Source organism: Protopterus annectens, chromosome 1.part0 (genome assembly GCF_019279795.1).
Source record: "Protopterus annectens isolate FY-2018-M chromosome 1.part0, PAN1.0, whole genome shotgun sequence".
In the NCBI taxonomy this organism is placed as follows: Eukaryota; Metazoa; Chordata; order Ceratodontiformes; family Protopteridae; genus Protopterus; species Protopterus annectens.
Window position 1 is genome coordinate 15,935,809 of NC_056725.1, and position 21,101 is coordinate 15,956,909.

Sequence of the window (21,101 nt, forward strand, 5' to 3'; positions counted from 1 at the left end):
TTCTCTTTTCTTCCCCAAGCTTTCTTAGTATCCCTGGATGTAAAGGATGCCTATCTTCACATCCTTATTCATCTTATTTTCAGGAAGTTTTTACACTTTTATGTTTCTTCCTTGCATTTTCAGTTGTCTGCTTTGCCCTTTGACACCTTTCTACTGTCCCAAAGGTATTCGCAAAATATCTCACTTCCGTCATTCCTTTTGCAGGATGGGGGAGGGGATTCAAATCTTTTCTTTTCTAGACAACCTGCTCATTCAGTCTTCATCCCCGAAGTCTTGAGTCTGCACCTCCGGTTTATTTTTTGTCTCGTACAATGCCTGGGATTTACCATAAGCTTTGAGAAGTCAGTCCTGGTTCCTTATCAGGAACATGTGATTCTCTGTTGCAGGATCCAGACCATTCCCATGCTGGCATCCCTGCCTCCACCCAAGGCTCTCTCTCTAATCACTTTTGTAAATCCCCCCTACCTCTGGCTTTGGTGATGGACAGGGATTTTCTCAGGGTTCTAGGATTCATAGCCTCTCCCATTCCTTTGCTGCCTCTAACCAGATTCCATATGAGAAAACTACAGTGGTTCCTAAAGCCATTATAGCTTCAACAGTATTATCCACTGGATGTTCTAGTTCCTTTCCTCCCATGCCACAAACTTGATCTTCAGTAGTGGATTCATCAGCTTTCTCTCAAACTGGGACTTCCTTTTCAACCTCCAGTCCCGTGTCAGGAACTTTTTTCAGATGCTTCAGACAGGGGGTGGGGAGCTTTCTTGTGTTCCCTCAAGGTCCAGGGTCTCTGGCCTCCTCATCAGAGGTCATATCACATCAACATAAAGGAGATGAGAGCTCTCCTTTTAGCTCTTCAGACTTTGCATTCCATCTTTTTTCCCTGGCATCTCAAAGTCTTCACAGACAGTACCACAGTGATGTGCTATGTGCTGTACCAGCAATAAGGAGGGAAACGGTCCTACCTGATTTGCTGGCTGTCTCTTCAGTCTGGGATCTAGCTGTTGAGTACAGAGTGACTCTCCAGACTATATACATTCCTTCAGAGCAAAATATAGTGCCAAACTCTTTGAACAGGTCCAGCACACAAGCTCACAAATGGATGTTTCACAGAGATGTTTCTGAACATTGTCCATCATTGGAATACTCCACAGGTAGATCTTTTTGCCTTTTTTTTTAAAAGACATCATCCTCTTGTTTGCACCAGAGTCCCCTGGATTGGAAGGTGGGCTCTCTATCTTTTCCTGACAAGGGGATGTTCATCTATGCCTTCCTTCCCCTCCCCTTATCCTGAGTCTGAGGGTCCTGCTCAAGATAAAGCAAGACTCCCCCAAAGTCTTGCTGTCAACCCCCTTTTGGTCCAGACAACATTGGTTCCCCCTCATCACCTAGCCAAGGGCAATCACCACAAGTTACCTCACAGGGTAAAGCTTCTCACACAAGAGATCTGTGATCCATCCCCACTTGTCCAGTGTTCAGCTGACACTGTGGGTGAATAGGGTTTTGATACCTTTTAGGCACTTTTTTTTGAGGATTTGCTTAGGGTTCTGCAGGGAGGCCAAGAAACCTGCTATTAGGAAATCATATTTGTCCAAATGGAAGAGATGTTCTGTCTGGTGCCTTTCTCGTAACCAGGGTAATTTTCTGAGGGGATCCCTCTGGTTCTGTCTTATTTATGTGAATTGCTGCATGCTGGGTTAGTGTAGTCTTCTGTTAAAGCTCACCTTTCAGCTATTTCTGCCTGTCTGCCACTGGCTCCTTGTGTTGCTTCTAGGTTTGAGGTCAAACAATTTCTTAAAGGAGTCCTTCAAATCAGGCCTCCCTGGAAACCAATTCCACCTTTCTGGAACCTCAGTTTTGTACTTGAAAAATTGACTCATGCTCCTTTCGATCCTGCAGATTCAGCTTCCTTGCAGCATTGTACTTGGAAGACTGTTCTTCTTTTGGCCCTTACTTCAGTTAAGAGAGTCTCTGAACTCCAGACTCGTATGGCTGTTCCTGTTTTCTTAGTTTTTCATAGGGGCAGTATGTCTGTTTGTACTAGTCCTTTTATGCCCGAGGTGGTTAATGAGTTGTCTCTTAATTTATCCTCCTTTTTTCTCTGTCCACAGTCTGCTAGTAAGAAGGTACTTCACAATTTGGATTTGCGTAGATAACTCGAATATTATTTGGATAAGACTAAGGCCATTCACAGATACAAGCCTCTTTTGAGGCTGCTGGAGTGCTCTTGGTGGACAAGGGAGAACAACTGTTGTCTTTCTTGGAAGAATGAGCAAAGAACACCTCTGTAACTAGCCAGACAAATGCTGTCCCCAGGAAGGTTTTGCCTATCAGAAGTAGCTCTGCTTCTCCATTAATTCCTGTCAAAAAGAAACAAAACATTAGACATATATATTCTCCTGTCTCAGTTACTTTGGACAGGAATGATTTATTTGGCTTAGCTACAGGTTTCGTTCAGACTTTTGACCTTCCATTTCTGGTCTTTCTGGCAAAAGAAAGAGATTCTTCATTTTCTGAGGATGTTCAAGACTTTGAAGCATAAAATGATTGCAAAGGGACAACTTTTGTTTTCTCTCCTCAGGTTTCTATTTTCATTCTTAGCAAAATGTGGCTTCTGATTGTTCCTTTGAAGAATTCTGGTTTCCTCAGACAATTTCAAGAACAACTCATTTGTTTAATTGGGAACACAATGACATTGTACTGTCTGTTAAAAATATTATGATTTACTACAACTGGAATTTCTTGAACCTGCATCAGTTTTTCCTGTTCATCCAGTGTTGCAGGCTGTAGGTCTGATAGTCTGCTACCCCAAGAAAGCAAATAAACTGTATAAAGTTCCTCAGTCTTCCAAGTTTTTATATTCTAATCCCAGGTCAGATCCATCAGTGATTTCTCTAGTAAACCCAGCTGCTGCTAAACATCTGGTTAATGCAAGGCCTTCCCCTTTTGACAAGGATGGCAAAACATTGATACATTTGAGAATGTGTGTTCTTCAGCAACACTTACTTTTAGAATTCTCAGTTGTCAAACTCATTGTTGCCTTTTTGAGAACATGATGAACGGCATTTCCCTCATCCAAGGAAAAAATATTTGTATAATCTTACTTCTTGCATCTTTCAAGTGGCTACCCACTCTTTAAAATGTGCTCATAATTTGTCAGCTGCCACTGAAACTGTTATGAGGAGGTTTGTGTGTAGTATGCAAAACCTTCCCGAGGATATTAAAGCTGAATTTTTTATTTATTTTTTAGAAAGAGATTTTTTTTTTTTTTTTTTTTTTTTTTTTTTTGACCATCTGCAGAAGTCCTTAAAAAGTGTGGCGAGAGGCAAGCTGATATGGGGAACTTCCCAGATTATTCAGTCTTCCTTCCCCAAAATTGTAAAGGGCTTTAATGCTACCTCTGTAACTTTTTTGCGACACCACAAGCTGCTGGTAAGCAGACTTTTAAAAAGCAGCAGCTGGTAGGTATGTGAAAATGGCAGTACTCCCTGAATAAAGGGCAATCTAATAAGTTTGAATGGCTGTCTTTAAAATCCCCCTCCCCCTATCCACCCTGGCAAGCCTGTAATTCTTCCCAAAAAAGTTTGAGCATCCATTTCTATCTTTGGCAACTGATAGTTTCAGACAAATGGGTTCTGAAAGTGATTTATCATGGGTTCAGATAGCAGTGGAAATCTCTCTCCATTTCAAGGGTGTCCTCCTCATTCACCAGATTAAACTTCTCTTCCCTCCTGACATTCAGCATCTGCTGAACTGGGGGATGGTAGAGGTGGTCCCTTCTCCTCGTATAGGTGTAAGGTTTATATTCAAGAAAGTTTCTCGTACCAAAGAAAGAAGCTTCATGGGCACCAGTTCTGGATCTTATCGTTTTAAACCAGTTTGTGATGGTGCCCAAATTCAAAATGTTATCTCTTTACAACCTGTTACTTCTCATTCCCCATTTAAGTTTTTTGACAACCTTCAGTTTAAGAGATGTTTTTCATCATATTCCAGTAGTTCCAGATTTCCAGTATTTGTTAGGATTTTCTGTGTCTGGATCACACTTTCTCTGTATTACCCTTTAGTTATCCACTGCTCAAAGAGTATTTACAAAGTCCAATGATAGCCTACTGCAGGCTGCAAGGTAATCGCATTTCTTCTTTATTAAGATGAGTTGCTTAGCTTTATAGAGTCTTTTTCAAAGTGTCAGAAATCTCTCACTTGGTCTGTACAGAGTGGAGTTTCAGGAGAACAACCAAAAGTTTTGTTTAACTCCTTCTCACAGGATTATATTCTTAGGCAGTCTCCTAGACACCTTAATTCAAAGAGCTTTTCTTTCACAGGTAAAAAAGGTCTATACTTAGAGCTGTTTGTGAGTTTTAAAACTCCTAGAAAAGTCTCAGCAGGGGAATTCCTCTGGATAATAGGTCTCATTGCATCTAGGAGTCTCATGATTTCTCTAGCAAGACTCCACATCAGAAAAATTCATTGGTATGTAAAATCAGTATGATCCCAACATCAACATCCCCTGACATTCCAGCTTCTGGTTTTGAGGTTTGTGAGAAGGGAAATTCTTTGTTGGAGAGACCAGTTTTATCTGAATCTGGGTATTTTATTTTCCCTTCCAGCTCCATTACAGTCTGTAAAAGCAAACTCTTTAGAATGGGCTTGGGGAGCAATATCTCTGTAAGAAAAAAGTGTAAGGTCTTTGGAACAGAAAAGCTTGGCCAAAACACAAAAACACAAAAGATATGTTGACACTCAGAAATGCTCTCAACATACACTGTCATTTGTGGTCCCCAGGACCAGTACAAGTGATTACAGACATAATAATGTAGTAGGGAGAACCATATCCTTTCTTCAGTGTAGATTAACCATGGTATTGTAGGATATAACTATTTAGCACAATCTTAATCAGTAGGCATTTTTCAAAACTGTCAGAACAAACCTTTGTGGCAGACCCCTCCCCTCCAACAAATAGAAACTGAATCATGAACTCTTCCAGGAATTGATCCATCTTTAGGGAACACTTCAGATGGTTCTTTGTGCCTCCAGTTAAACATTCATTTGACATATGGCTGATGTTCTTCGTGTTTTACCGTTGCAGTCATTGCATTTGGGTAATCTGCTGGCAGGTTGCCCTCAGTCGGCCTGATTAACAAAGTCTTGGGTCCTGTGTCGGTTGCTATCCCTTCTTCCATGATGTCAGGTCGTTAGGGGTATAAAACATGCAGCAGATGCCATTACGTCAGTCTTTCTTGCCGTACGGTGCCCGAAGCAGAAGCAGTTTACAAGTGCCGGTTGGCCGACTCCTGAAATTTTCGTTTTTTGAGTTTCAGAACCGAAGTCTTCAACTAAAAAGCTAAGTACCCTGTTGGGGAAACTTTTTCTTGCTCCTTACCGATGTCAGTAAAAGTTAATAATTGCATTACTTTTGGGAAGCAAATACCTCATAAGAATTTTCATTTGTACTATATTCCTTGCCGAGGCCCTGACCACAACGTACTTTGCTGTCGGTTTTGTGCTAAATTTAATCAATGCACTATCAAACACCGGTACATTTTTGCTCACACTTTAATTATCCAGAAATGTCGTTGGTTAGCAATCCGACTACTGGAATACCTAAAAAACGCAAAGAAAAAGACAGAGACAGGCCGTTGAGGTGCAAAACTGCTGACAACTCTTCTAAGCCAGTTTGCCGGTACTCAGTGAGGCATTTTCCCGTGGATGTCTCTACCTTAGATGGGTCCGGAGCCGCTGTGCAGGCACCGGCTTATGAGGGTGTTTTCAGGCCTACAGATTTGTATATTAGACGGACGCCATCTTCAAAACTAAGGCCAAAATCTAGACCTATGCCTAAAAAAACAATGGCTGGGCCACATGTGCAGACCCCTATGTCTAAAAAATAAATGATCAAAATGGCTGAAGATTTAATTACTCTGATCAGGGGTAGCCAACCCCCCTTCTAAGAGGCCTAGGCAAGACATTGATTATGAATCTTCTGAGCAGGATTCTATTTCTTCTGACTCTTCTAATGAACAGGAATTGTCTGTACCTACTTATGAGGACTCTGATGCAGAAGATTCCATTCCTTCTGCTTCTCCCCCTGAGGATTTTCTTTCGGGGAAACTTTACATAACTTAAGGGAACATTTCCACTGGGAAGGTCAGGATTTCTCTGAATCTAAAAAGAGACTTGGGGATTTCCTTCTCTTCCTCAGCATAGGCCTTTGGCTATACCTCCTGTTCTAGACATTGTTGATGATGATTTTTCAGAATCTAGTATGGCTCCTGATTCTCTGCCTCCGGCTCCTTGTAAGCCAGACAGATGCTACAGGGTTCCTAACTCCCACAAATTCCTTCTCAAAAATCCTATTGCAGATCCTGAAACCATTTCTCAGGGTCCCAAGGGCATTAAGGCTTCTACTGCTAAAAGTCCTACCCCTTCTGATAGAGATTCCAGGGCGCTGGATAGATGGGGTAAGGTTTACACTTCTGCAACCTTGGCAATCAGGGCTTTAAACTGTCAATTTTATATGCTTAAATATCAACAGCATATCATGGGACTGCTTAAACAGAAAATTATGTTAATTTCTGAGTGTGTGGAAAATAAAGGTTTACAGGATCTATTGTATTCAGCTGAACCAGCTGGAAAACATACTTTGCAATTTGGTTTTGCTTCTTTGGAGACCTCTTGCATGGCTGCTGTAACTGGGTCTGTGCTAAAAAGGCATGCTTGGCTCAAACAGCAAACTCAAACCTGATCATGTTAAAGCAAAATTGTTGGATGCTCCTTTACAACAGGACTGTCTCTTTGGTAATAAGGCTGAAGAAGTTTTTAAAAAGATGGAAGATGAAGCTAAATCTATGCAAACTGTGAAAGATTTCTTCCAAGTGCAACCTCCAAGATTTAGTAGGCACTGGCCTACTAAGAACTGGTCCTTTCCATTTCCACTGAGAGCCACTCAAGTGAAACCCAGACATTCCAAAGGCTCCAGGTTTCAGTCACAAGGGACTTTTAGAACAAAACATTTGGGTGCCTCCTCCTCCTCCAAATCTGGAAACATCAGGACACCTCCCTATGGTAAGCAGTCTCAATGACTTCCCTTTACACTTACCAAGCACTTACCTTTTAGCCGCCCCTTTGGGGGGAAGACTGGCACTTCATGCAAGAAACTGGCAACTTGTAACCCAGGACAAATGGGTTTTAAATATAGTATCCCAGGGATACAGATTTCATTTCCACACATTGCCAATCCCAAACGGATGGCCAGACCTGCCCCCAAATTAGTATTGTCCCTCATGAACATGGGGGCTATTCATCCAGCACCAGAAGAGGAAAAGGGACAAGGTTTCTATTCAAGACTTTTCCTGGTACCCAGAAAAGACAAATCATGGTGTCCAATTCTGGACTTAACTACTCTAAACACATTTCTGGACATTCCAAAATTCAAGATGCTGACTCTTCAACAGTTACTTTCTATGCTATGCAAAGAAGCCTGGTTGGCAACTCTAGACTTAAAAGAGGCTTACCTGCATATCCCAATCAGGGAATCTTGCAGAAGATACCTTCGCTTCAAAGCAGGCTACTTGCATTACCAGTTCTCTGCACTGCCCTTTGGCTTATCTACTGCGCCCAGGGTCTTCACAAAGTACCTGGCTCCAGTAATTGCATTTTGCAGGCAAAGAAATATTCAAATATATCCATACCTGGACGATTGTCTAATTCAGGCAGAAAACGGACATTCTTCTAAAACATCTGACATTTGTAAAAGGGGTTCTAACTTGTCTAGGGTACACTGTAAATGAAAAGAAATCACAACTGGTACCCTCTCAAAAAATTGCATTCCTGGGTGCAAGGTTGAATACAACTGCCCAGATGGCTTTCCTTATGCCAGAAAAGCAAATTAATTTGGTGACTTACTTCAAACAGGTGGCCACAAAAACCTTGCTATCTGCAAGACAAATTCTGCAAGCTTTGGGGTTCATGGCCTCCTGCATTCTTCTATTTCCATATGCAAGACTGCATATGAGGAAACTTCAGTGGTACTTAAAAAGTTTATGGAGTCAACATTGTCACAGCCTGGAAACAATGATTCCTATCATACCTTGCCTGCAACTAGAGTTCCTATGGTGTGCAGAGGCCTGCCACCAAAACAAGGGAGTGCCATTCACTCCACCCCCTGCCACCCCAACCCTAACTACTGACGCATCAGACCATGTTTGGGGGGCTCATCTGGCAGGGAAGTGCATTCAGGGCAAATGGAGCCCAAAACAAATGCACCTTCATATCAATCAAAAATAAATGCTAGCTGTACAGAATGCACTGACAGCCTTCAAGGACTACTGTCATCCAGGACAGTTAATGATAAAGACAGACAACACCACAGTTATGTAGTACATAAGCAGGGGGGTACACACTCCTACCCCTTTTGCAGACTAGCCATGGCATTGTGGAACGCGGCCTTGACCTACCAAATACAACTACAGTCTCAATTCCTGCCAGGAAAGCGGAATACTCTGGCAGATGAACTAAGCAGAAATTTCATGGACCCACACGAATGGAAACTTGAACCACAGATTTTCAACATTTTGACACATAAATGGGGGAGTCCAGACATAGATCTTTTTGCCTCACCCTAGAACTGTCATTTGGACAAATTCTGCACAAGAACTCATCACAAAAAAGCCTGGAAAGTGGATGCTCTATCCTTCAGCTGGAAAAACCTATCAGTCTATGCCTTTCCCCCTCTGCCCTTGCTCTCCAGAGTTTTACTAAAAGTCAAACAGGACAAACCAAAAATGATTTTGATTGCTCCAGACTGGCCTCGCCAACACTGGCACCCACTCCTGTGCAGTGTGTCACACCTTCCACCGTGGCACCTGCCTCAGACACCTTACTTACTGTCTCAACAGAACAACCAAATTCTGCACACTCTGCTCCAAACTTTGAATCTTGCAGCGTGGCTAATCACCTAAATTCACCCTTAGCATCCCTCAGCGAACCTGTGATGGATGTCATTTTGGAAGCAAGAAGGCCTAGTACTAGAAAATCTTATGCTGATAAATGGAAAAGATTCTGTACCTGGAATCCATCACAAGGGATAAGCACAGCAGTGCCCAATATTCCTCAGATTTTACAATACTTAACTGAGATGCTTCACAAGGGCCTGTCCTTTTCTTCCATAAAAATCCATGCCTCAGCCATTTCAGCTCATTACAACACAGAACCCTCCCCTCTTCTCTCATCCTCTGCTAAAGCAGTATCTCAGAGGGGCCAAAAACTTAAGACAATCCAGGAGAGCTCCAACCCCTGCCTGGGACCTCAATTTTGTTTTGGAAAAACTCACTCTTCCTCCTTTTGAGCCAGCTGTTACTGCAGACTTAAATTTTCACTCCTGGAAAACAGCTTTCCTTTTAGCAGGAACTTCAGCTAGAAGGATTTCCGAATTACAGGCTCTTATGGCAGTGGAGCCTTTCATTATTTTTCATGCGGACGGGGTGTCTTTCAGGACCAATCCATCCTTCATGCCTTAGGTGGTATCCAGTGTGGCTATTAATCAGACCATTCATTTACCAACTTTCTTTCCCAATCCACAGAACAAGGGGGAGCGGATTCTGCATTCATTGGATGTACACAGATTTTACTTAAACAGGACACAATCTCAAAGAAAATCTGAACAACTACTGGTGGCATTTGCTGCAGGGGCAGAGGGAAAGGTTATTTCAAAGCAGACTATTTCCAAATGGATAAGCCATTGTATTCGTTTCTGCTGTATGCGCCGTGGTAAAACTATCCCCCAGGGGATCAGATCTTATTCCACCAGGGCTGCATCTAGTTCTACAGCCTTTCTCAGAGGTGTTCCTATGAGGGACATTCTAGAAGCTGCTACCTGGAGCTCAGTTCATATGTTCACCAAACATTACCATTTACCTTTCTTCTCTAAATCCAGAGCTGGCTTTGCCACTGCTGTCCTGCAGGGCCTTATAGCTGGTCCTAATGCTGTATAATTCCCTCCACCCAACCATAGCTTTGGGAATCTACCCAAATGTAATGACTGCAACAGTGAAACACGAAGAACATAGTACAGTTGTGTACACTTACCATAAATGTAGATGTTCGAGTGTATTCACTGTTGCTGTCCTGGTTACCCTCCCTCCAGCCCCCTATTTTTCTCTGGCTATACCTCTACTTTCTTTCACTATGCTTAAAAGCCCTTTTGATGTATTTATTTGCTTTTGGGATTGGAGGTATATTTTTTGTGTTTTTTAATTTTATTTGCTCCCCATTTGGGGGGAACCTGACATCTGGGGCAAGAAAAACTGATGTAATGGCGTCGGCTGCATGTTTTATACCCCTGATAACCTGACTTCATGGAAGAAAGGACAGCAACCGACGCAGGACCCAAGACTTTGTTAATCAGGCCGATTGAGGGCAACCTGCCAGCAGATTACCCAAATGTAGACTGCAGCAGTGAATACACTCGAACATCTACATTTATGGTAAGTGTACACAACTGTATTTTCCAGGACCCACTGCTAAGGGGCCAGGAAAACAAGTTGCCTTTTCTTGTTCTTGGACAAGAAATATTCTGTATGCTTTTTCTTTCTTTCCACTAATGTCTAGAGTCATTCTGAAGATTTCAGAGGACTCTCCAAAGATCATTGTAGTAACTTCCTTCTGGCACAGACAACAGTGGTTCTCTCTTTCGGAAATGGCCAAAGGCATTTACTACAAGCTTCCTCAGACAGGACTTACACAAGGTGGTAGTGTATGATTACATCCTGGCGTCAACCAAGTACTACTATCTCCCTGCATGATACAGTTTTACCTACCTTTTTAGGCACCTGTTTTCTGAGGATGTGCAGCAGGTATTTAAGTAGGCAAGAAGACCTACTACTGGAGGACTTCCAAGATGGTTGCACAGTGAGTAACAGCTCATTTTCATCTCTTCTAGTTTGAAATTAGAAAGTCAGAAAAGAGAGCCAGTGAACTTGTCTTTTGGGTAAATTTCAATAACTGGCTAGTAAATGCACTGCCCGAATTCCAACAAAAAAGAAATTCAGAGAACCTGAAAGAAAATCAATCACAGAAAGTGAGGAGAAAACACTGACTGGAAGAATTCTGCAGCTGTTCAGGAAAAAAACAGTGCAAACTCCAGCTTTGGTGCAAGACATGAATTCCAGTAACCTAGAGGAAAAATAAAACACGTACTCAGAGCTGATTAAAATGTATGAAACACTGGAGTATATTAACTCAAATAAACTGTTGGAAAAAATGGAAGATGCTTTATACAGATAATTCAGATGAGGTGAAAGTGCAAAAATCAGAGGTCGAAATGGAGAAAAGGTTGGCTGAGTATGAGACTGATCAAGAAGAGAAGTTTCAAAAGATAATGCAATTAGAGGACAGAGCATATAGGGAAAACCTGAGATTTTATGCTGTACCAAAGAAGCTGAAAGGAACACACTGTTACTCATTTTATGAAAGCACAAATAAGCAGCTGGACTGGTATTCCACAGCAGGATCTGTTAATTGACCGGGCACATTGTATGTACGCTCTAAACCTGACCATGAGAAAGCAACCTAGACTTGTAATAGTAAAGATGCAGTCCTACCAACAAGAAAAGTTGATTTTGACAAAACTGTGTAGCAGGACAAAGTAGTAGATGTGGGAGATAGCAGAGTGCTTGTGGAAAATAAAATGTTGAGATGCAGGTGTGAGAAGCTGCCATTTTTCAGAATATTCTTTCCTAGAGGGTCAAAATCTTTTTTTTTTTTTCTTCCAGAAGATGCTAAAAAGGAGGAAATACAAAAGTTTGTCCAACAAAAAGCAAGCTATCAAACAGAACAAGATCCTGCTTCTTGCTCTTCTGGTATTAAAGCCCATAAAAATACTGTACTAGTGAAAACTTTTCCAGTGTTTCAAAGGAAAATGCTTGAGAAACAGAAAAAAGCACAAAAGTTGACTAGAAGAACTGGGAGTATGTTGGAAATGAAGCAGAGACTGGATTTGGGGGGTGGAGATCAGCACGAAGAAAACCAGCAACTCAGAAATTGACAAGTAAATGTGGGATTACAAAGCTTTGATTATATTTGCGAAACATGACAGAACAAGAAACCCTGGAAATAATTGGACGACTTTGACTTTGTTAAACTTGTATAGGACTCCAAAGGATATGCCCTACTTCATGTTGTTTATGTTTGGAAGTACATTTAGAGTGGGGAAGAGGAAGGAATGAGTTAACTGTAAGTACAACAAAAATTTTGTTCTTAGCAGTATTTTTGTAATGCATGACATAACCTACATGTTATAAAGTAAAGCTTTCTCAGTTATTTTTGAGTGCAATAGGGATACTAAAGTAAACAGGTACCCCTATTTTTTCCTTCTTTGTTCTCCTTGTTTAGTTTTAAGAAATGTAAACATTGCAGAAAAGTCTGGTCAAAAGAGCATGATACAAGAAAAACTGATTCACATTTTCTTACTCTTGCATAGGGGAATGACTTGATTAAGGCCTTTGGCTTGATCTAGTAACAATTTTAAGATGAAGCAAATAAATAAAGAAAACTAAATATAATAAAAAAATTCCCTGTAGCAAATAAATGAGTGCGTCTAGTAGAGACAACTGTGTACCTGGTTCTCATGTCTCTATGGAGATCATGTGATAAGGGGAATAAAAACAGAATACTTCTTTCTTTCAATGGCTAGGAGATAATGTTTTCTGTAAATACTCAAGTGTTTTTCTAATGTGAGAGAGGAATAAAGATAAGGCAAAGATGGCACTTAGAAGCACAGGCTGTACCATATGTCTTGTCACACATAACCTTCTTTATAGGTTAATCCATGCAGTTGGCACATTGTTGTGTTAAGAGGGTTAAACTTCATTATTTGAAGATATGCATGTATTAAGTTAATAGGTTTTAGGGGGTGTGTCTTGTGACTGTTTTCACTAAAACAAAAAGATTTGTAAGCTGAGACATAGGTTCAAATGGATATGCCAAGGAACAACTGTATAAAAGATCAACCTGCCAAACATTAGTGTATGCACGTAACACAAAAGCTGAAACTAGACATTAAAAAAGCTGTTACATGTAACAGGTGGGAATACGAATTTTTAACATAATGACAGCACTTTCTATGTTATTATTAAATGTAAACGGTTTCACAAATATACAGTGGATATAAAAAGTGTACATACCCCTGTGAAAATGCCAGGTTTTTGTGATATAAAAAATAAGACCACAATAAATCATGTCAAAACTTTTCCCACCTTTAATGTGACCTATAACCTGTACAGTTCAATTGAAAAACAAACAAATCTGTTAGGGAAAAAATATAAAAAAATGAAAAACATACAATAAGCTGGTTGTATAAGTGTGCACACCCTTAAACTAATACTTTGTTGAAGCACCCTTTGATTTAATTGCACCATTTAGTCTTCTTGGGTAGGAGTCTTATCAGCATGGCACATCTTGACATGGTAATATTTGCCCACTCTTCCTTGCAAAAGTGCTCCAAATCTGTCAGATTGCGAGGGCATCTTTTGTGCACAGCCCTCTTCAGGTCACCCCATAGATTTTCTATTGGATTTAAGTCTGGGTCATTCCAGAATTTAAATTTTTTTCTGGTGAAGCCATTCTTTTGTTGATTTGGATGTTTGTTTAAGGTCATTGTTATGTTGAAAGGTGAAATTCCTCTTCATCTTTAGCTTTCTAGCAGACACCTGAAGGTTTTGGGCCAAAAGTGACTGGTATTTGGAACTGTTCATAATTCCCTCTACCCTGACTAAAGCCCAAGTTCTAGCTAAAGAAAAGCAACCACAAAGCATGATACTGCCAACCACCATGCTTCACAGTGGGGATGGTGTTCTTTTGGTGATGCGAAGTGTTCTTTTTGTGCCAAACGTACCTTTTGGAATTGTGGCCAGAAAGTTCAACCTTGGTCTCATCAGACCATAACACATTTTCCCACATGCTTTTGGGAGACTTGATGTAGTGCTTTGCAAATTTTAGCCGGGCCTGGATGTTTTTCTGTGTAAGAAAAGGTTTTTGTCTTGCAAACCTACCCCATAGTCCAGACATGTGGAGAGTAGTACGCAACCAGTACTTGCCAAAAAATCCTGCAGCTCCTTCAGTGTTGCTGTAGGTCTCTTGCCAGCCTCCCTGACCAGTTTTCATCTTGTCTTTATTAGAGGGACTTCCAATTCTTTGCAACGTCACTGTTGTCCCATATTTTCTCCACTTTTTGATGACTGTCTTCACTGTGTTCCATGGTATATCCAATGCTGTGGAAATTTTTTTGTACCCTTCTCCTGACTTATGCCTTTCAACAATGAGAGCCCTTTGATGCTTTGTAAGCTCTCTGCGAACCATGGCTTTTGCTGTAGCAGACAACTGAGTAAATATCAGGAAAATCCTAGTAGGACAGTAGAACTGTATTTGGGGTTAATCAGTCTCTTTAATTGATGGCAGGTTTGTACCCAAGAAGACCGAATGCAGTAATTAAAGCAAAAGGTGCTTCAACAAAGTATGCACACTTATGCAACCAGATTATTGTACGTTTTTTATTTTTTATATTTTTCCCCTTACAGATTTGTTTGTTTTTCAATTGAATTGTAAAGGTTATAGGTCATATTAAAGGGGGGACAAGTTTTGAAATGATGTATTGTGGTCTAATTTTTTGTCACAAAAACCTGGCATTTTAACAGGGGTGTGTACACTTTTTATATGCACTGTAGATCTGAGAGATTAGTTAGAAGTTTAGAATGAGAGTATCAAAGGCCTTTGAAGGATCGAGGAAAAGACTGGAGAAGAGGAGGCTATTGTCATGGACTTCAGCTATTATTTGGGTAAATGACAGTAATGCAGCAGAAGTGCTATGGTGTGCTGTGTTGGGTAGGAGTGAGGAGATTGTTATTGGGAATGTGTTTGAGTGGCTGAACATGGATGTACTTTTCCACAATTTTGGATAGGGGGACAGGATAGCATTTGGTCTAAAGTTTGAAAGATCTGTAGAGCCAGGGCAGAAGATCACTATGCTTAAAAAAAAAACTATCAGTGGGACATGCACTTAAATGTATCAGTGAGGAGAACAGTGTTTAGAGTGGAGAGACTAGTGAGTAAAATCAGATGTTGATAATGTATGAAGTGAACCCTTGATTTAGAAAAGAGAGGAGAAAGGCAGCAAAGTCTTAGCCTTTAGCACACTTTCCTGAAGTTAGTTAGGTGCAAACGTAATACAGGGACTAGGGAGAGAGATGCATACTCAGTGGGAGTGGAAGAAAGGTGGTGGTGATGGGGGTTAGTGAGCCGAGAAATACGTGTGCATGCTACAGCCTAGTTTAATTTGCAAAGAAATAAAAAGACAAAACAAAATGCTTTTAACACCAGATGAGGAAGAAGCAATTGGGGCACACACATGTACTTTGTGATGGTGTTTTTCTTTTGTTTTTGTTGGTTTCCTTCCGTCCTTGTCTAGAGAGCAATCCTTTTATCACTTTCAGGGTCAGTAGATAGAATGTCAGCCAGGTGTATTCAGGGTTTGGGGTGGGGCGGATTGAGGTCACTTTTCCGTCTTGAATCTTATTCTGGTGCTAGGACCTCTGCTGGTGTATGCAGACACCCCCACAGTGATGCGGTACATAAACAGACAAGGGGTACCAGATCCTACCCACTTTGCAGATGAGTTGTTTAGCAATCCAGCTTAATCTTCCTTCATACATTTCATTAGAATTCATCACATATATTTTTTAAATATGTTTCTTTATATATACTTACTTTTAAGTTTTACTGACTTTGCTCTTAGATGAATTTGCACAAACTTTTGACACAGTCATATGATTATTTGAGTTGTATATTTATGTCACAGGAAATTGTGTATTAGGTGATCACTGATAAGACCATTTCGGCAGTGAAACGGTGGTCTGTTTTTTGCTGGGGCTAATGATTCTCATCACTGTGCTGTTTTTGAGCTGGAGTCATTTTCTTTGTGATGGTGTTTTGTATGCGTGTGTGTGTGTAAATACACACACACACACACACACACACACACAGAGGCATATCGATATAGATATTTTTACATACATGTATGATTATATAGTGAATGAGTGAAATGTTACATGATTGAGATAAAAAGTAAATTTCCTTTTCTAATGTACTACCCATAATCCTGCCACACATTTAGGTCAAATTTGTTTGAATAGTGATGGTGTTATGGATAGGGTTTTTGTAAGGTAAGCTGCACGTTAGTGTTAGGGGCAGGGTTAGGGTTAGCATGCATTGCAAAGACCCCTTGCCCACTGCCCTGCCTTTAAGCCTAATGTGCAACTTACCTTACAAAGACCCTTTCTATAGCACTAACACTACACAAGACAGCTTGGACACACACATGTGCACACTAAACCTGTCCCCTTAACTAACCTTTACCTTAACCCTAAAGCACTCACACTCGCAGACAAACTTCCAGCCCAACCAATTACATTTGTCAACCAACTGCAAGTTGCTGACAACTGTGTTCACATGAACGACCCTTAACTGACACAAATTACTATTGACTAAGTGAACTGCAACCATATATATATATATATATATATATATATATATATATATATATATGTGGGCACATGCACACATATGTATTATTTGTAGATTGAAATGCACTGTCTAGCTGCTTTCACAATTCCTCTTTATTAGTGCATAAGTTTTGCATAATTTGAGAATTTGTAAAGGATGGTGTTATCCAAAGATTCTCTGTTTGCTTCCAGGTAAAGGAATATGACTCAATTTCTCGTCTAGACCAGTGGCTTACCACTATGCTTCTCCGCATTAAAAAGACCATCGAGGGTGACCTGCGCTAAACATAGAACTGATGGAAATGACTATTGATGAAATTTTCCATCACAGTTGCAGAAGACTGGTTGGAAGCGGACGAGGAGTGATCTCACGTTTAAAGCAAAAATCAGCACTTAAAGAAACAAAACTCTGAATCGCTAGAAGTACATTAATGTTTTTGGTGGGAGAACATCACAATGGTTCATATGCTGGCAAAAATATCATCAAAAGACAATTCAGCAGTAGTCACAAACACATTTTCTGTCCTTTGGATATTATCTCCCATTTTGGTTATTTTTCCATGACCTTGCATACATTTAATTTTCTTTTCAAGCCCCCTTCTGAATTAATTGACAGCTTGCTTATATTGTCTGCTTGAAAGTTGTGCTTTTCCTTTTTGTATCCTGACTTATTGCCATGAGAGCAAGTCTGCTTTTGCTTATTGCATTATGACATCAGCCAGAGAGAAGTATGTAAACTTGTGTGGGTGGAAGTGTTTGTTTTAATAAGAATAACACCATGTCACTAAATAATTAGGCAGGAAATTCATTTCCTAACCCGAATGTAAGCCAAATTTGTGTCCAGTTTTGTTTTGGTAAAGCTGTCTAGAAGCTGTCATATTCTCTTTAATAACTTGTCTGCAGGAAAATATGTAGTATGTGGTGCTATTTGTATGTAAAAATTCTAGTGTATCCCATTCACATCTGTTTTCAGTGTAGTTTCCAGTGTGTTTTAAAGGGAAAAAAGTGCAGAGGTTACATTTGATTATAATAGTATGTACCCATTAAGTAGCAGTAATAATTTCTGACATATAGACTTTAATTGGTCACTGTACACTTAGGCTGCCTACGTGACCACTTGAAGTTTTTTGGTGAACTGATGAGAGAAAAATGCAAGGTTTGTACCTTTAGCAGTGCTATAAGATGGAAAAGAGAGGCATAATTACAAGCACATCTGCTTTCCAGAAATAAGTTTTGGTTATTTCAGTTTATGCGTCACATGTAAGGAATATATTAAACATATTAGTCATATTTAAATCTGCATACAAGAAAATGTTTGGAAAAATAATATTAATTGAATTTTGATAATTTAAGATCTTGAGGCCAGAATGGAGCTTTAAACGTGAAGTTTGTCTTTTTTACATAATTAAACGTCAGACTGTATAAGTATACTTTCAGATATGAAACCCATGCATGTCCCCTATTTCTTTTACCTAAATAAAATATTTAATTGTAAATAAGAGATTGCTTAAAATAAATTTCTTTTTAAAAAGTAAGGTCTTGGGCATAGTTACCTCAGCTAATATGTGTTGTCATTTGTTTTTGTATGTGTTTATTTACCATTTAGGTTCCTTTTCAGCTTCAACCCACACTAAAGTAACAGACAGTAGTGTGGGTTGCAGAATGTTAAATATGCAGTTAATGAACATTATTAATAATTGCCTGGGGAAGCTGGAAATAAGCCCAAGGACCAGAAAGAAAGAAAAAAATGGCTTTAAGCTCTCCACCAGAGCTTACTTATGGTTAGTATATCAGCGGCATATTAGGAAATAGAAAGAAGTAACATCAAGGCCCCCTGCTTCATAGGTTGTGTTGTTGGATTCATCCTTTTCACTGTTCCTAATGTGGCATCTTTTTTCCTGAAAGTGATCTTGTTTAGAGTCAAGCAACCACACATTTTGGTGCATGTCATGATGTGATATCATCTACTGTGGAAATGCACTTCTCCCTAATGCCCACTAAGTTCTTAGTGATTCTGAAGCTTATAAAGGTCCTGTACAAGATGATGGAAGGAGGTTCTTTACAGGCCTGGTAATGGCCTAATGAGAATTAGGAAATGTCCTTGAAAAGATCACTGTTAAGTATTCCTTACAAGTAGGATATCCCGAGAAGGATAGCCTTGCATCCAGCCTTGGCTGTTCCACCCACAGTATATCCAGTATGCCCAAAGAAGGGAGGGAGATGCAAGCAGACACAAATTACCTAAGAATTTCTTTTCTGCCAGTCCGGAAGCAGAGCTCTGCTTCACCTTCTATATGGCAGTTGTACAGCTAATGCTGTTACCTAGACATTTGGGCAGGTAATTACCCAGTTGGGTTTCCTTACTGCCTTTTATAATTTTTGTACATGTCATCCAGAAAGGGAAAATGGGAATGAGAGAGCGAGAATCCACACAACAATCATCACAACTAGTGTTGAACATAACTATTGGGGGGGGGGGGGTATGATTTCTCAGTCCTTTGTTCCCAAGAGCCTTCACAGCTGTCTCTCTTCTTTATCCATTTACTTGGAGAACCAAAGAATCTGATGTCTGTTGTTCACTTCCACTTGTGAGTTGTCGGATCCAACCTCAATTCTTCCAGAGCTGTGGATCCAAGGCTCTGACTCCTCTCCTACCTGTAATTCCCTCCTCTCCACTAAGTTAACTTCGATTTTGTGTGCAATCTGACTCTTCCATATGTGTGCCTGAAAGCTCTGCTTTCCTTGATAAGTGAAAGCGTCTTTTTCTGGTAACAGATACTTTTGTCTCCACCCTTCCCTTTAGGATACTTCGTGTAGTTAATAAATAGTATAGCAGTCTGGTATAGCTTTAGATATTTTTAAGATAATTGTTTGGTAGTAGTTAGAAACAGTTTAGCTCTTAGTTTTTTTTCAGTGCGTTTTTTTTCTTGATAGTGTTGTGTACTACTTATTAGCTATAAGGTTTATAGATCTGTTTCTTAGATAAGCATAGTATTTGTTTAATATTAAAATTTATTGTTGTTTAGTACAAAATTTTCTGATGTCAGACAAGCCTCAAGGTTTTAAAAAGTGTTTGGTTTGCAAATGCAAATTTCCTCCTAAAGATCCCACACTCCCTTTGCATTTATTGCTTAGGTGCTGCCCACATACAAGCTGACACTGGTATTTGTGTTGTTTTTGGGTCCAGGGCTAGTCAAGGCAGAAAAGAAGAACTTGTTTTAAAAAGATTGCTCCCCCTCCGACAGGGTCTTCCTGTCTTCTGCTGCTAGGCCAGCTTCAGCTTCCCCAAGCAGTAAAACAGAAAAAAGGAAAGATATAAGTCTAAGGAGAAAAGTCTACAGAAAAACAGATCTGAAGAGAAAAAATTGGAGGAGAAGAGATCCAAGTTATCAAAGAAAAGGTCCCCAGATCCAACTGATTCTTTGGGTCTGGCACCAAAAACACCAAGGAAGTGCGATCTACCAGCTAGTCAGATCCAAACTCCCTCTCCTGAAGCTAAAATTTCACTGGAGCCAGTGAGCCCTTGGCTCCATTTGTCTGTCTTACAAGGAGGAGTTTTTAGGGCCTCATGGGTGGCATCATCAAGGTCAACTCAATCCACCAGAAGCCTTACTGAAATGGATGCCAACCATATGATGAAAAAGTTCCTAAGGACACGTATCCAATTGGGAGTCCACCTGGTGCCGTCCCTGAGGAACGCTGCAGGTAGAGGCCCATCGACCTTAACACACTTTTCTCCAGTTCTGGTCTACTCTTCAGATCCGGTTCCCACAGGATCAAGCCCTACTGGTGCACCTGAGTCAGATTCTACAGTTCAGGAAATTTCAGAGTTGATGACATCCCTTATTCTGTCCACTCCAGTTCTGTCTGATCTAGATGAATCTTGGAGCTAAAGCTTCAATGTCAGGTTCCTGATGGTGGAGTCGACTTTGAAGTTTTCAGAGCTCTCTCTTCCTCTCAGGAACTTGGCACTCAATAGCTCAGGTCAGAGGTCATCCTCTGAGCCATTCTTGATTGGATGAGAAAAAGTTCCTGAAACTTTGGATAGGGGAACACTTTTGTGGCTCTGATCACAGGGTCCTTTTCCAGAAACCAAAGAGGTGGTAAGAAGATGCGATTGGTGGTATTTTATTTTTTTGTTTTTTTAAGTTGGATTTGTTATCTCCAAAATACTCCTGTTGACAGATCCCCTCCCCGAGGTTGAGGGGAGATCATTCAAATGGACATTGCCCCAGGGGCACAGGTGGTGGAATACATTTATTAATTTATTTTACATTTGTTGACCAGGCTAGTCTGACTGGATACATGTCCATTTTCAGTAGAGGCCTGGGGAGAAAAGCTCCAACACACACAATTACAGTATAGAATGTTGCTACAGTACAAGCATAACACAGCTGATGTTACTAAAAATACAATGCTTATAATAAACGTAACACAAACAGTAAAAGGTTTTGTACATAAAAAGATGTTACTATATACATATATACAGAGATTTAAATTGCAAGATCATGGTCTATTTGGTTCTTTAAGGATAAGTCTGGAGTTAGTACAGAA

The 21,101-nt window shown here is 40.3% G+C and overlaps 1 protein-coding gene across 2 annotated transcripts in view; it reads left to right on the top strand.

The window, feature by feature from the left end:
* The window catches only part of NAPA (NSF attachment protein alpha), a 1,517,602-nt gene extending 1,499,556 nt beyond the window's left edge, over window positions 1-18,046 (top strand). For both annotated transcript variants that reach the window (XM_044078906.1, XM_044078978.1), the window contains exon 11: window positions 16,740-18,046. In XM_044078906.1, coding sequence (XP_043934841.1) covers window positions 16,740-16,832 — 93 coding nt within the window. In that variant the 3' untranslated portion in view covers window positions 16,833-18,046. The remainder of the gene's footprint in view (window positions 1-16,739) is intronic.
* Window positions 18,047-21,101: the final 3,055 nt, after the last annotated feature.